The sequence below is a fragment of the Chiloscyllium plagiosum genome, chromosome 45, assembly GCF_004010195.1.
Source record: "Chiloscyllium plagiosum isolate BGI_BamShark_2017 chromosome 45, ASM401019v2, whole genome shotgun sequence".
In the NCBI taxonomy this organism is placed as follows: domain Eukaryota; kingdom Metazoa; phylum Chordata; class Chondrichthyes; order Orectolobiformes; family Hemiscylliidae; genus Chiloscyllium; species Chiloscyllium plagiosum.
Window position 1 is genome coordinate 5,058,494 of NC_057754.1, and position 16,702 is coordinate 5,075,195.

The following is a 16,702-nucleotide window of genomic DNA, read 5'->3' on the forward strand; positions in this document are numbered from 1 at the left end:
ACTCTGACCAATAAAGGAAAGCATACCAAACGCCTTCTTCACTATCCTATCTACCTGCAACTCCACTTTCAAGGAGCTATGAACCTGCACTCCAAGGTCTCTTTGTTCAGCAACACTCCCTAGGTCATTACCATTAAGTGTATAAGTCCTGCTAAGATTTGCTTTCCCAAAATGCAGCACCTTGCATTTATCACATTTATCTGAATTAAACTCCATCTGCCACTTCTCAGTCTATTTCTGCCTTTGAGTTCTAAGGGTCATTCAGCAGGTTTGCTAGTTTACATCTGACCTACATTCACATAAAAGCAACTGACATTCACACGAAATTGTCCCATAATGTCCAGGGATGTATAGGTTAGGATAGATGAGAGATGCTTCTTTCTGACTGAAAATGCATATTTGTGGTGCAGAACTCTGTATCTAACTCTGTGCTGTCCCTGTCCTGGGAGTGTTTGAGGGGGACATTGTAGAGAGAGCGTTACTCTGTATCTAACCTCATGCTGTCCCCTATCCTGAGAGTGTTTGAGGAGGCAGTGTTGAGAGAACTTTACTCAGTACCTTACCTCAGAATGCCTGCTGCTGACTTTAGGTGTCAAGATGTAAACTGTTCCTTTTTCAGACACTTGATTTATTTCACCTTGAAGAGAGAACAAATAATGAAAGAAAAAGTGGTTTACACAGCGTGTTAATCAATGAGGGTGGATTATGTAGAGATTCAGACTATAATCTTGTCAACATTTTTTTGTACAGGCAACAATGAAAGCTAAGTTGGAAAAAAAATCAATGTTTGATATCTGATTAGACATTACAACAACAGTAATGAAGTGTTTAGAACAAACAGTCTTACTGCAAATTCAACCCAAACTCTGGGTCAGATATGTGGATGACACCTTTGTAATCATTAAAAACACAGAAATAGAGAACACAGACCAGATCATCAACGCCACACTCACAGGAATCCGATTCACTAGAGAGGAAGAAAAGGACAACCAACTCCCATTCCTAGACGTGATGGTACAGAGAACACCGAACGGAGAATTCACCACAAAGGTATACAGGAAAGCCACACACACAGACCAAGTCCTGAACTACGAAAGCAACCACCCCAACACACACAAAAGAAGTTGCATCAAGACACTGTTCAAAAGGGCCACAACACACTGCAGCACACCAGAACTGCAAAAAGAGGAAGAAGAACACCTATACAATGTATTCACCAAAAACAGATGCCCGTGCAATTTCATCAACAGATGCCTAAGGGAAAGACAACAGAACGAGGACATGCCACAACCCAAAGGACTAGCCACATTACCATACATCAAGAGCATTTCCGAACTGACAGCCAGACTACTGCGACCACTAAGGACTCATAACGGCACACAAACCAACAGCCATTCTCAGACAACAACTCACCAGAACGAAGGACCCGATACCCAGAGAACAGCCAGGGATTTCCTAGAGGCATGGCACTCATCCACAGATTCAATCAATAAGCACATCGACCTGGACCCAATATACCGACCACTGCAACGGATAGCTGGAACTGACAACCGGAAGCGGCAGATTCAAACCACTACAAATGCCGGAGGAAAGATCACAGAAGCACTTCACAGGAGGCTCCCAAGCACTGAGGATGTCACCTAGACAGGGGACGAAACATCTGCAACACAAATTCCCAGCTCGGCGAACAGAACCACAACGAGCACCCGAGCTACAAATCTTCTCCCAAACTTTGAAGTGTTTCAAAAAACAAACAAGGGGAAGTTATTTATCTTAAAACCTCCAGGTTGTTTCGGAGTCTTTTCACAACAATATTGCTTCAATTAATTTTGACCTCTGCACAAAATATTCTGAGTGATGATGCACTTCAAGAAGTTACAAAACTGGACAGCAGTCAGAAACCTTATAGAAAGTGATCCCAGGCCATTGGGCTTGGGATCCCCTAATTCAAGATTCTTCCACAAAAGGTAATATCTTCTCCACATCCACCTGGTCAAACCTCCTCAGGAACTCTGACTCTTAAACTCTGCAAGATACAGGTCTTGCCTGTAGAGCCTTTCCTAATAAGTTAATCCTTCATTCCAGGTATTATTGTGGTAAACCTTGTCTGAACTGCTTAACTGCTCTGAACTCACTCAAGCCCTGGCAATTTAGCTTAACATCAATTGTTAGTATTTTTTATTTGTGGGATGTGGGCGTCACTGGCTGGGCCAGCATTTACTGCCCGTCCCTAGTGGTCCTTGAGAAAGTGGTGCTGAGCTGTCTCCTTGAACTGCTGCAGTCCACCTGCTGTGGGTTGACCCACAATGGCCTTAGGGAGAGAATTCCAGGATTTTGACCCAGCAACGGTGAGGGAACGGTGATACGTTTCCAAGTCAGGACGGTGAGTGGCCTGGGGGGGGGGGGGGGAGATCTTGAAGGTGACGGTCTTCCTGCATATCTGTTGCCCTTTATTCTTCAGATGTGCGCAGTATAGGTAAGGCCAGCGTTAATTACCCATCCCTGGTGGTGTACCACCTTCTTAAACTGCCCTCTGCCCAATGCTACTGTTAGGGATGGAGTTTAAGATTTTGGATCAGGAAGACAGGTACATGTTCAAGTGAAGATTATTGGGTGAATTTGGAGGTGATAGCGTTCTCAAGTACCTGCTACACTTTTATTTATAAGCAGTGGAGTCTGTGGGTTTGGGAGGTGTTTCTAAATTGAAAATGAAGCCTAACTTTAATCAGAGAGCAGCTCCACAAGATGAAGGAGGTAAAGTTAGTAACACCTGGGACGTTGTTCTGAGATACTCCTGCAGTGGCGGTTTGCGAGCCGAGATGATGAGTCGCCAACGAGATGAAGGCTCACAATTTATTATTTGGAAATTTGGGTTCCAATATGGACAAAACCTGCACAGCTTTAAGTTTGATTTGCCTTTTTGTGTTGTGTGTGTGTCAAGAAGAGGAGACATAGAATCCAAAAATGCACTTAAATCTATGAATGGTAAAGTGTTGTCTAGAGAGTTGTATAAATGCACTTAGACAGGCTTCCTAAAAAAAACCCTTGAGGTGAATAGTTCAGTGATTTAGAAAACAAATAATAGAAGAGAGAAAAAAATTTGAGCTGTTGCCTAGTAACAAGGTGTCCTTTGCGTTATGGACTTGACCGGACCCCGTCAAAAATATTTAAGAAGGTAGAACACATCCTAATTTTTTCTGATTTTAAAGGTAAATGTGAAGTGCCTGTTCCAGATGCAATGTGGCTACTCGACATTAAACAAAACACGATTTATGTAAATACTGTAGTTAAAATACAACCAAAAAAAAGTGGAATTTAGAATAACTTAAAAGAATTTAAATAGATAGAGAATATCATATACAATAACTATTATTAATGGACTAATCCAATATTCCCTAAACACACCCCTTGGCAAAAAGGAAAATTCAGACTCAGATTCTCACATGCAGTTCTCCAATCCATGAGGAAAAAATCATCAAGAAAAGATTCAGAGATAGTAGCAGCCAGGAGACATTCACTGAAACTTCCAACTCTGTTGAGACCCCAATATCTTCTGATGTTACTGAAAAAACTGAAAGCCAGAAATCTGGATTTGAGAGAGCTGGCCACACCCATTCAGGCTGTTAAACAACACCAAAGGCCTCCCAAGCCTACAAGAGGTCATCAGTAGCTAGTTCAGTGCCTCCGCCTTACAACCTCTAAAGTGTACTTTATCAGTTTGAGCAGGAGTCATCCTGGGTAGTTTAAAACTCAGGAAGAGGATAGCTTTAGAAAGAAAAGGCTGGGCAAGTGGGATTTAAGGAGCCCATATTAAAACGATAAGTGAGCTGCGTTGGCAGTTTGCTTCAGGGTCTCAGGAACAAACATGAACTAAAGAAGGCAGCGCTGAGTAAATGAAGATGTTTGCCACGAAAGAAGCCAAGTACTACAACAGGTCTCCCATTTAATGTCCAGCAGGTAGCTCTAGTATTGCATCTAGTAGAAGACTGGCTGCCTAGATTGACAAGAGACTTTGCATTAGCTTCCCACAGCCTGACAGAGAATGATGAACATTGCGCCATCTCATCCAGGCAGCCACATGCAGCATATCCTTGGGGATCCCAATGCGAATGATGAAGCGACATTAATTTCACGAACTTGACATCCATCAAAAGTTTCACTTGTCAAGGTAGATGCAAGATTACCTGCATTTCAGAGGGAACAACTGTTTAATATTGTCTGAGAAATAGGGTGCTGTCTAGTTGGAGAGTGCAGTGTGGTTGTTTCAAGGATTGCCAAGGGGAATGCATCAGGGAACAATGTCCCCCCCAAGGTTTTGTTCAGCTATTCGGGGATCCTCTCCAGCAGCTGATGTTCCCTGCAAGGCTGCCAGTCCTTGCAGCGAGAGGTGACATGCCCTTCCTGCTGCAGTTATACAGGACCTTAGTGAGGTCACACCTTGAGTACTGTGTGCAGTTTTGGTCTCCTCGTCTGAGGAAGGACATTCTTGCTATTGAGAGAGCAGGCGAAGGTTCACCAGACTGATTCCTGGGACAGCATGACTGACATGAAAGAAGACTGGATCAACTGGGCTTGTATTCACTGGAATTTCGAAGAATGAGGGTTGATCTCATAGAAACATATCCTGATGGAACTGGACAGGCTAGACGCAGAACTAGGAGTCACAGTCAGATAATAAAGGGTAAGCCGTTCAGGACTGAGATAAGGAGGAATTTCTTCACTCAGAGAGCTGTGAACCTGTGGAACTCTCTCCCACAGGAAGCTGTTGGGGCCGGTTCTTTCGATATATTCAAGAGGGAGCTTGACATGGCCCTTGTGGATAAAGAGATCACCGGGTGCGGAGAGAAAGTGGGAGTGGGATACTGAAATTGCACGATCAGCCGCGATCATCGCGGATGGTGGTGCAGACCCGAAGGGCTGAATGGACTACACCTGCACCTGTTTTCTATGTTTTAGAGCCTTTGCCAGCCCTCTCCCCTCATATCAATGAAGGGAGTCAAACTGCAGCACTCTGATAGTGTGTGATAAATCCACTCTACCAGTGAGCTACCTCGAGAAGATGATCCAGGTTACTCACTATGGCTAGGCCAATCAGATCTCCTAAGTAAATGCACAACTGTTTAGTTTAGCTGATAGACAGCTGAACCCAGTCTAACCAGAGAGTTCTGAGACCAAACTTAGCATGTCACTCATATGGAATAAACTGCCAAAGAAAGTGGTGGATGCAGGCACAGTTACAACGTTTAAAAGACATTTGGATAAGGACATGAATAGGAAATGTTTGGAGGAATATGGGCCAAGTGCAGACAGGTGGGACTAGTTTAATTTGGGATTATGTTGGCATAGACTGGTTAGATCAAAGGGTCTGTTTCCATGCTGTATGACTGTATAAACCAAGATCTCCTCAGTAAATGCCATATCCTGGGTGTGTTACAAAAATATTATGCCCTTGCAATGTCCTGTTAGTTATCACTGCACTGTGGCAGACAGGGATACTACCTTTGGCTTCAGAAGTGTCCTGGCAAAGGAACATTTCTATTCCCACTCCTATTTCACCTGAAAAGGCCCAGGTATGAACATGTGTGTGTTGAGAGCATCAAAGGCACCATGAAGACAGGACAAGACACAAAAGACCTGTCATTATGTTCAGAAATTTCAGTGTTCTTGAGCTCATTCTCCTCATTTAGATGTTTTCATTTCTTTTGACCTGTCAGTGTTGTGCAATGTACATCCTGATGATTAGAATTCCGGTTCACCCCTCTGAGCTTCAGTTTTCTTATATTGACGCACTGCACCTTGCAGTGACTGCTACTCTATTTGATATGTGTTCTGCAGTGTGCAGAGTCGGATACTGTTACACCGCCGGGTGCAGGCTCCTGCATAATTCACACTTTTTTTTTAAATGGTGTCTCCCATTCAAATTTTTGTTTTGTTTTGCTTTGACAGCATCACTGGTTCTATATCAACCAGAGGCATCCCCAGTCATATCACTGCAACCCCCCCTAAATTCCATATCTCCCCAGCCCCTTCTGATTCCACACCTCAGTTCCCCTACTCCCTAACTGCAGATTTTTACTCTCTGGTTTTGATGCCTACAAGATGCATTCACCTGGATATCAAGTGAGGATGGATGTGATGACCTCCATTGGTGAGCAACCTACTTACACTCAGTGAGGCACAAAAAGGCCACTTGGTGTCTTTGGAATCACAGATGAACATGAGTGAGAACAGGAAAGAATCAGAGACTGCGCAGCAAGATAGAAGGGTAGCTCTCTTCCAGTTTAACACACACCTCTCTCTGGCAAGTGGCCCTGAGTTGAAAGGTTGTGGTTTCATCTTCCAATCCAGAGAACGCAACATAATCTGGACTGACATTCCGGCAGAGTAGTGAGTGAGGGCAAAACTGGATACTGTCTTTTAGATGAGACATTCAACTGAGGCACTATCGTCTTCTCAGGCTATCCTACATCACTACCGAGAAGATGCCAGGGAGTGTCCCAGTTGATATTTATCCTTCCGTCAACATCACTTTGAACAGATTCATTATTTCCCTATTGTATAGAGAATGCTGCTGAGCACAAACTGGCTGCGGCATTGCCCACCTTAATGGCTTTTTACTTAATGGAATGGTTGCATTCCCCTCCCCCGCACCCCAGTTCCACGTCACACCCCTCCCTCCAATCCTCCTACAGTAAATGACAGAACCCTTAGCAGCATCTGTAAATCTACAGTTTCCTGAACGTAGCAACACAAGTGGATAAGACAGTCATGGAAACAGACCTTTTGACCAGGCATCCCAACCTGACCCAGTCCCACTTGCCAGCATTTGGCTTATATCCCCCTACTGGACTCTCAGCTACCTGCCCCCAGCTTCATCCCCCTCTCATTTATTTTCTCCACCCCCCTCAGCTCACAAGCCTCATTTCTGATGAAAGGCTCTTGCCCAAAACGTTGATTCTCCTGCTCCTGGGATGCTGCCTGACCTGCTGTGCTTTTCCAGCACCACACTCTCAATTCGATATCCCTCCAGTTCCTTCCGACTCACATATTCATCCAGATGCCTTTTAAATGTTGTACTTGTATCTGCCTTCTGTGCTATATGACTCTAAGAAGGCGTATGTTATGCTTGCCTTCATCAGACAGTGCACAGAGCATAAAAATTGACCAGTTATATTGCAGCTGTATAGAACTTTCGTGAGACTACATTTGGAATATTGTGTACAGTTCTGGTCATCACGCTACCAGAAATGGTTTACCAGGATGTTGCCTGGTTTGTGGGGTGTTCACTATGAGGAGATTTTGGACAAACACGGTTTGTTTTCACTTAAATAACAAATGATGAGAGGCGAATGGACAGAAGTTTACAAAATGATGAGAGGCATAGATAGCTGGAATATTTTCCCAGAGTAGAAGTGTTAATTATTAAGGGACATAGGTTTAAGAGAAAAGGGGATAAGTTTAAAGATGCCAGAGACAAGCTTTTTTGCACAGAGGATGGTAAGTGTCTGGATGAATTGTCAGAGGAGATAATGGAGGCAGATACAATAGCAACATTTAAGAGGCATCTTGTCAGATAAATAAATAGGCAAAGAATAGAGGAACATGGACCATATAGATGCAACAAGCTTTTAGTTTAAAAAGGCGTCATGTGTCAGTGCAGTCTTGGTGGGCCAAAGGGCCTGTTCCTGTGCTGTACTGTTCTTTGTTCTTTAATCAGAACAGTGTTTAACGTGTAAACTCAATTATAACACTCCTCCGCTGGTACATTGTTTTAAACTACTTAAATGGTTATCTAAAATGGAAAAGTTGACTAATTTCCTCCCACGATTGAACTCAATTATAATAATTATACATTTTCACCCTACTAAACTGTCAGCCTAAATTAAGTGTCTTAAACAGAAACCGTGAGCATATTAAAACATGTACTACACAGAACAGCCACTCAGAATACACACAGTACATGTACCATGGAGGGTCTAGGGATGTTATTGACCCAGAGTAGGACTCAACTCCTCAGATCAAGTCAAGGTCCTGGAATGCAGAAAATCTATTAATTTTATCAATATGATTAATTGATTGGCAGAGACAAGTTGGACTGAAAGGTGCTATATGACAGTATACATTTGGACAGGTTTAGAGGGATATGGGTCAGACACAGGCAAATGAGACTAGTTTCATTTGGGAAATGTGGTCAGTATGGATGAGTTGGATTGAAGGGTCTATTTCTGTGCTGAATGACTCTATAAACATTCTTGTGGAAAGTGAACCTGACAAAGCAGTATTGCTAACAGGCAAATTCAGACAGTTTTTTATCAGAACTCTGAACTTGATGAGACAAGTGCTGTTTGTATAGAAATGGCAATGGGCAGATAACCAATAATGCTCTTGTGTTTAATGAGATACTTTACCCAGACAAATATATCAAATATATCCTGCATATTGTCAAACAAAACTATTTCCAAAATCTCTCAGCAGAATACTATCCACAACCAAAATCCACTGAAACAGTAAGACAGCTCAAGTTATAAAAAGTAGTTCAATATCTATTGAACTAAGGAGACTAAACTAATATACTAAAGAGAAAAAGAACACCAATAACTGCGGATTTGGAAATCAAAAACACAGCTTGCTGGAAAAGTTCAGCGGAACTGGGAGCAGGTATGGAGAGAAAGCAGAATTAACATTTTGGGTTCAGAACTGATTGTAGCAAGGGAAAAATTGATACGTGTGCTGAAGGTGGGAGAGGGGAGTAAAGGAACAGTAGAGATGGAACCCAGAGATAGACAGAGAGAGACAGTTGAGTAGACAAAGGAAGAAGGGCTTATGCCCGAAACGTCGATTCTCCTGTTCCTTGGATGCTGCCTGACCTGCTGCGCTTTTCCAGCAACACATTTTCAGCTCTGATCTCCAGCATCTGCAGTCCTCACTTTCTCCTAGACAAAGGAATGGGTAAAGGTCAGCCTTGGAGAAGCAATAGCTGCTAATGGAGACCAACAATGGGTTGGTTGTGGTCACAGCACATCACAGCAACCCATGTGATGACAAGGCCTGGCGTGTCAGGGTTGGGTAAGGACATAGGAGAAGGTGCTAAGGCCCTAACATGATTGAACTTGATGTTGAGTCCTGAAGGCTTCAGGATCCCCAAAAGGAAAATGAGTTACAGTTCTTTCAGCTGACGCTGGAGCACTTGCAGCATGCTCGAGCCAGAGATGTTGGCCAGAGAGCACAGTGGTGCTTTGAAGTAGCAGGCAATAGGAAACTCGGGGTCATTTTTGCTGACAGAATGTAAGTGCCCTGCAAAGTGGTCACCCAGTTTGCCCAGTGCAGAGCAGACTACATTGTGAGCAATGAATAAGTAGACCAGGTTGAGTGGAGCACAGGAAAACTACTACATTACGTGGAAGCTGCATCAGGGGCCTTGAAGAGTGAGGATGAAGAAGGTAAATGAGTAGGTGTTACACCTTCTGCGATTGCATGGGAAGGCGCTTTGGCAGTGTGGGGAGTTGTTGGAAATAGAGAAGGACTGGGCCAAGGTGTTCCAGACGAAACAGTCACTGTGGAAGGCTGACAAGGGAGGGGAGCGGAATATGTGTCTGGTGATGGTATCCTGCTGGAAGTGACAACTAATGATCCTATGGATGTGGATGCTGGTGGGAGAGTAGGTGAGGTTCAGGGGGACCCTACCATTGTAGTGGAAAGGAAGAGAAGGGATGAGGGGCAAAGTGCATGAGATGGGTCAGACATGGCTGATGGCCCTGTCAACCATGGTGCTGGAGAATCTTCAGTTGAGGAAGAAAGTGGACATTTCGGAAGCCAGCGACATCGAATAGATACAATAGAGAAACTAGGAGAATGGAACAGAGCCTTTATAGGAGGCAGGGTGCGAGGATACATAATCCAAGTAATTTTGGAAGTCAGTGGGTTTGCAGTGGATATTGGTGGCTAGCCTATCCCCAGAAATGGCAAAAGAGATGTTGAGGAAGGGAAGGGAGGAGTCAGAGATGGATCAGGTGAAGGTGAGAGCAGGATGGAAATTGGAAGCGAAATTGATAAAATTTTTCAATTTTGGACGAGAGAGGGAAACAGCACCGACTATGTCACTGATGGACTGGAGAAAGAGTGTGGGTGGGGTCCTGGGTAGGATTGGAACACAGAATTCAATATACCCCACAAAGAGACATAAATAACTGGGGCCCATGGCCACACCTTGGACCTGAGAGGTGTTAAAGAAGAAGTTGTTCAAAGTTAGGACAAGCTCGACCAGACGGAGGAGGGTGGTGGTGGATGGGACAGTTCAGGCCGAACCAGAGGACACAGCTTAAAAATACGGGGTAGACCATTTAGGACAGAGATGAGGAGAAACTTCTTCACCCAGAGAGTGGTGGCTGTGTGGAATGCTCTGCCCCAGAGGGCAGTGGAGGCCCAGTCTCTGGATTCATTTAAGAAAGAGTTGGATAGTGGAATGAAGGATTATGGAGATAAGGCAGGAACAGGATACTGATTAAGGATGATCAGCCATGATCATATTGAATGGTGGTGCAAGCTCGAAGGGCAGAATGGCCTACTCCTGCACCTATTGTCTATTGTTTTCAGACCATCCTGATGAGGGATGGACATGTGAAGGGACTGCACATCCATGGTGACGTGGAGGCGGGTGGAGACCGCAAACTGGAAATTCTGAAACCGGTGTAAATTGAGAGAGGAATCACAGATGTAAATGGGAAGGGACTGGACAAGGGAAGGAAAAATAAAGTCAAGGTAGGGAAGAGATTAGTTCTATGGGACAGGAGCAGTCAGAAACAATGGGTCTGCCCGGGCAGTCCTGTTTGTGGATTTTGAGAAGGAGGTAGAAGCGAGCTGTGCGGGGTTGGGGGACTATGAGCCTGGAGGCTATTGGGGGATAGATGACAGATGAAATGAGATAGTGACCACAGTGGACACAACAGCCTGGTGTTTCATGGCTGGGTCATGGTCCAGGGGGAGATAGGAGGAGGTGTCTGAAAGCTGGCATTCAGTTACCACAATGTAGATCTTAGTTCGCACGACAACAGCACCATCCTTGTTGGCAGGCCTCATCACAAAGTTAGGGTTAGATCTGAGAGCAAGGAGTGCAGTCAGTTTAGAGGAAGATAGGTTGAAATGAGTAAGGGCGCAGAGAAATTGAGGTGACCAATATCACTTCGACAGTTCTTGATGAACAGGTCAAGTGCAGTTAAAAAAACCAGAGGGAGGTGAGGGCTGTGTGGGACAGGGAGGTGAGGGCTCTTGTCCAAACAAATAGGCATTGAAGCGAAGGGGATGGAAGAACTGTTCAACGTCATGTCATGGCAAAATTCATTGAGATGGGGCCACAGAGATAAATCTCTTTAGTGAGTACAGAATGTTCAGCATCAGAAAGAGGAAGGTAGGAAGGACCAGGAGGAAGGGTTAGGAGAGGGGATGGAGTCAGATGGAAAGGGTCAGGAGAAGGACAGAGGCAGCAAAGACAACGGAGTTTTTAAAGGTAGAGATATAAAATGGATGTAAATTAAGGTGAGAAAGGGAAAGAATGGATCCTCCCTACTAAATAACAAGTAAGCAAGACAAGCCTCTACATGTGTGTGTGGGGCAGGGGTGGGTGGAATGTGAGGAAAGTAGAGAACAGACAAAGTGGTCAGTTTCTGATGTTATTGAAGGCCTCAAGGTTGCAAAATGCCTACATGGAAACGAGATGAATTCCTTGACCTTGCATTGTGCTTCATTGAAACATGCTCGGGGTTTTGAGAAGGGTGGAACAAGACAGAGTTCCTCCTCCCCAATCACTCCTACTGGAAGCGTATGTGAGCGGGAATGCTATCAAGCTCCATGTGGCTGATGTCCTGTCTGTGCTCGGAACTTGTGCAGAGGGGTCACTTGGAAGAGTTGCTGGGGAACAGGCAGTAAACATTTCCAGTCAATAACCTTTCAACAGCACTCCTAAGCTGAAGGCTAGCAAGCTAAGCCACCAACCACATCAGACATTTTCCCGGAACATCACATACGTCCCCTCCTTCCTGTGCCCATTGCCTTTTCCTCTTTTGCTGCTAGTGTAACCAGATGCCGGGCAGAGTGTACTGGATTGGTGCAATCAGAGGTGCTGCTGGGAGACTGTTCATTGTTTACCTGTAACAACCAGGGAGTTTTTGTCTTCGATGCAAATAAGGATCATAAAAGGAATGTAAATTGGCTGCCAACATGCTGTTACCCATTCTACTCAATTTCAAACTCTACCCCCGGTATTTGGGATTTACCTAGTAATATTTTATTGGCTTGGAAAACAACTAATGTAGTAGCTGACTTTAATTTTCTTTTGCTCATATCAAACTGCACGGTCCATGCTCAGTAATGAGAGTCTCACACTGATTTATGTGCTCTGCTTTAATTCACATCTTTGTTTGGAGACCCGCTGATGATTAGTCATCTCACACACGCTGGCTTTGTCGTATTTAAAGCCTCAGAGATCCCTCTTGCTGATTAAGTGGGCTTTCTGAAACAGAGAGAACCGAGTCCTTTAAAGTGCAACAGATACCCAGGGGAATGTTTGCGGGGTAATTTCTCTTGGTTTGCATTCTGTTGCTGTTTCAGAAATCAGAAACTCTAAAGCATTTAATTCTGCAGTCCACTTTAATTGATGTGCCAAAAAGAAGCAATTGCGGCTGCAAACAAGGTTCATCATTACATATGCAGCTATAAATACATAAAAATCACTATTTATACAGTGCTTTTCAGTCTGGGACTTGATGCAAATGTTTTATTCAGGGTGCTAATAAAATACCATGGAGGAACTACATCTATATTGGGTAGTGCCTTCATTTCAGTCGCCCAAGTATTTACTGATTTAGAGAAAAGTAACTGCTTTGGAAAAGGTGCCTGAATGGAAGAGCTTCATGTTTTGATTGCTTTCATTCTGTTATCTTAAAATAAAGAAACAACACAGTTATCAAGTAATAGTCAAAACACCTAATCCCATTCTATTTAGCAACAAAACTAACTATGTCCAAGTGACCAACACACGTCTTCAAGCAGAATTATACAGCTTTAGAACATAGAACAGTACAATACAGGCCCTTCGGCCCTTGATGTTGTGCCGACATTTTATCCTACTCTAAGATCAAACTAACCTACATACCCTTCATTATACTATCATCCATGTGCCCATGCAAGAGTCATTTAAATGTCCCTTTTGGCCCAACAATCTTATTTCAAAGCAGCTGTTTAAACAAGATCTCTCGCAGCAGTTAAATTAGCCACCAAACATTTACATTCTCACTAACAGCTGTTTCCCCACTTTGTAAATTTCTCTGGAGGGACAGGAATAAGCAAGTCCGATGATGCAATCCTACAAGTGAGGTGGAAAGGCCAGCAAAGGTACTGCAGCGTTGGTGATAGTCAGAATGGGGCAATCAATTATTTAGAATTCCACTGTTCCAGGCAACCCTGTTCACTGCAAACCAGCCACAACCTCACCACTCCTAAGCCTTCCCATTTCTACCTTCCACCTCCCCCCAGAGATTGTTACATATTCCTGGCCAAACCAGTTTCATTTGGAATCCACTCCCTTACCTCATGATGCAGTATCTGCTGAGACACAGTTGCAACACTTTTCTCTCCCACCTTGGCAAATTCCCCCCCTTGTCTGACCCCAGAGCTTTTCACCTGGTGCCTCCAGCCCTTTCTCAAGCAGCAACCCAATCTATCACCACCAGTTTGGAGAGACAACAAACTACATACATTCTCTTCAGTGGGACTCCGCTATCAACTGATCCAGTATTATCCCTCCATGATCTCGTGTCACTCCCTACCTCTGTAAACCCTTATAACCTTGACTCCCAATTCTGGACTTGTGCACATTCCCAATTTTAATTGTGCTACCATTTAACATTCAATTTGAAACAACCTCTCTTACTCTAGGCAAATCCAAGGAAGGTGACAATGAATGGACCTTTGCTCTTTAGCACTGATCATGGGAATCCACCCTTAATTAGCATTTGACTTGACTTCTTGTAGAATCCAGACCTTAATCAGATGGGCCAATGGACTGAGGAGTGGCAGATGGAGCTTAACTTAGATAAATGTTAGATGCTGCATTTTGGTAAGGCAAATCAAGGTAGGACTTACACACTTAATACTAGGGTTCTAGGGAGAGTTGCCAAACAAAGAGATGTTGGAGTGCAGGTTCACAGTTCCTTGAAAGCGGAGTCACAAGTAGACAGGGTGGTGAAGAAGGCATTTGGTAGACTTGCCTTTATTGGTCAGTGCATTGAATATAGGAATTGGGAGGTCATGTTGTGGCTGTATAGGACATTGGTTAATCCTCTTTTGGAATACTGCATTCAAATCGGGTTTCCCATGCTGTAGGAAAGATGTTGCGAAACGTGAAAGGGTGCAGAAAAGATTTACAAGCATGTTGCCAGAATTGGAGGGTTTGAGCCATAGAGATAGGCTGGGCTATTTTCCCTGGAGTATCAGAGATTATGGGGTGACTTTCTAGAGGCTTATAAAATCATGAGCGGCAATGGATAGGGTAAATAGCGAAGGTCTTTTTTCCCAGGGTAGAGGAGTCCAAAACGAGAGGGCACAGGTTTAAGGTGAGAGGGAAAAGATTTAAAAGGGACCGAAGGGCAACCTTTTGACACAGAGGGTGGTGCACATGTGGAACGAGGTGGTATGAAGGCTGGTACAATTTCCAAAATTTAAAATGTGCCTGAATGGGCATATGAATAGGAAATGCTTAGTGGGATATGGGCCAAATGCTGGGAAAAATGGGACTAGATTAATTTAGAATACTGTATCTGGTTAGCATGGACAAGTTGGACTGAAGGGTCTGCTTCCGTGTTGCACACCTCTATGACTTTATGATGGATCTGGTAAGTATATTTGTGCTCACATGAGATCGACTGAGACTGAATTAATTCATATTTGAACACAGCAATGTAGCCATGAATGAACACTTTCTGGCACCAGTACAATATGTTAGCCACAGATATCATTGTGAAGAACGCGGTTTATTAAGAGACAGATCACGGCACTCTTCCCTCAAGCTGTACATTACTCAACATCGGCTCTGAATATAATGTAGTGCTTCAATCCACACCCGGTGAAGTCATGGTAAAGTTACAGACCTTGTATTCACTGGGGGGGGCAGGAGGATAATAATCACGGTGGGAGATTTTAAAAACTCGAGGCCATTTTCACAGCAGCAGAGAATTTTCCAGGAATCTAAGGGAGGTGTTCAAAATGATGGAAGTATCGAGAGGTACTGAATTAATAATAGGGCCTGGGATTTATACTCAAAATATAATGAGTGGAGGAGGAAGATTTTCCATACAATGAAATATAAAACCCATTTGGGCATGGGCCTGTTAAAAACATGACAAATGCAATACTTCTGAGAAAAATGTAGAATATTAAGGGAAATGGGATTACTAATATAAAGATACCACAGGCATACATAATGGTATAAAATCCCCTAAGATTCTGGTTTAAGAAAAGCCGATTGCATATTTCCTATTAGCCAATATGGCTCCTCTAGGCCATACCTGTTGGAATAGTTCCACAGAGGATGAGAAGACTCTAACAATTCACAGCTCCACGGACAGAACAATGGCATATCCTGTGGAGAAAACAAAACTTATTCAGGTTTTTAAATGATCATAAAATCACCAATGTGGAAGCAGGCCATTTGGCCCATCAAGTCCACATTGACTCTCTGAACAGGATTCTGCCCAGGCCCAACCCACCTACCCCATCCCTGTAGCCCTACATTTCCCATGGCTAATCCATCCAGCCTGCACATCCCAGGACACTATGGTTAATTTAGTACGGTCAATCCACCCTAACCTACACGTTTTTTGTCTGTGGGAGGAAACCCATACAGACATGGGGAGAATGGGCAAACTCCACACAGTCACCTGAGGGTGGAATCGAACCCCTGGCATTGTGAGGCAGCAGTGCTAGCCACTGTGCCAACAGCGTAGATGGATACAATGACACCGTCCCCAACCCTAAACTTGCTTTTAATATTAAACATTAAACTTTGTGAATGAGACAATACTTTGACCTTCCTCTCTGACAAACCTTAACTGGAGGGTTAGAAGAGCTTCGAGAAAGAAGAGCTTGCATTTTGATTGATACAAAATTGAGAACTCGGATTGGGCAATAAATGCTGGCCAAGCCAGCAGTGCCTACATCCAGTGAACGAGTTGAAAGCATAAAGATCACCATCACCATAAAGAGCCCAGTAGCATTCGTGACAGAGCAGCAGTGTACATTTGTGGGCAGCATGGTGACTCAGTGGTTATCACTGCTGCCCCACAGCACTAGGGTCCCAGGTTCGATTCCAGCCTCGGACTGTCTGTGTGGAGTTTGAATGTTCTCCCCGTGTCTGCATGGGTTAACCCCCAGGTGCTCCGGTTTGCTCCCACAGTCCAAAGATGCAGGTCAGGTGAATTGGCCACGCTAAATTGCCCTTAGTGTTAGGTGCATTAGTCAGAGGGAAATGGGTCACTCTTCAGAGGGTTGGTGTGGACTTGTTGGGCCAAAGGGCCTGTTTCCACACTGTAGAGAATCTAATCTAATCATGTTGACTTCAGACCTCCGGGAGTCACAAATCACCAATCATTATCGACTGAGTCTAAAGGTTCAAGACCCACTCCAGGACTTGAATCACAATTTCAGTGCAGCA

The 16,702-nt window shown here is 44.0% G+C and overlaps 1 protein-coding gene across 14 annotated transcripts in view; it reads right to left on the reverse strand.

Annotated features, from left to right (window-relative positions):
• The window catches only part of LOC122543855 (RNA-binding protein 4-like), a 199,806-nt gene that overhangs the window by 143,039 nt on the left and 40,065 nt on the right, over positions 1-16,702 (reverse strand). For 10 of the 14 annotated variants that reach the window (XR_006310144.1, XR_006310148.1, XR_006310147.1 and 7 more), the window contains exon 3: positions 564-637. Coding sequence is in view for 8 of the 14 variants with exons in the window: in XM_043682699.1 (XP_043538634.1) it covers positions 564-637 (74 nt within the window). In the remaining 6 variants the exon portion in view is untranslated. Of the gene's footprint in view, positions 1-563; positions 638-12,623; positions 12,933-15,557; positions 15,632-16,702 lie in introns of those variants that run through there. The other 4 variants (XM_043682703.1, XM_043682702.1, XM_043682701.1 and 1 more) reach the window with 3 other exon arrangements.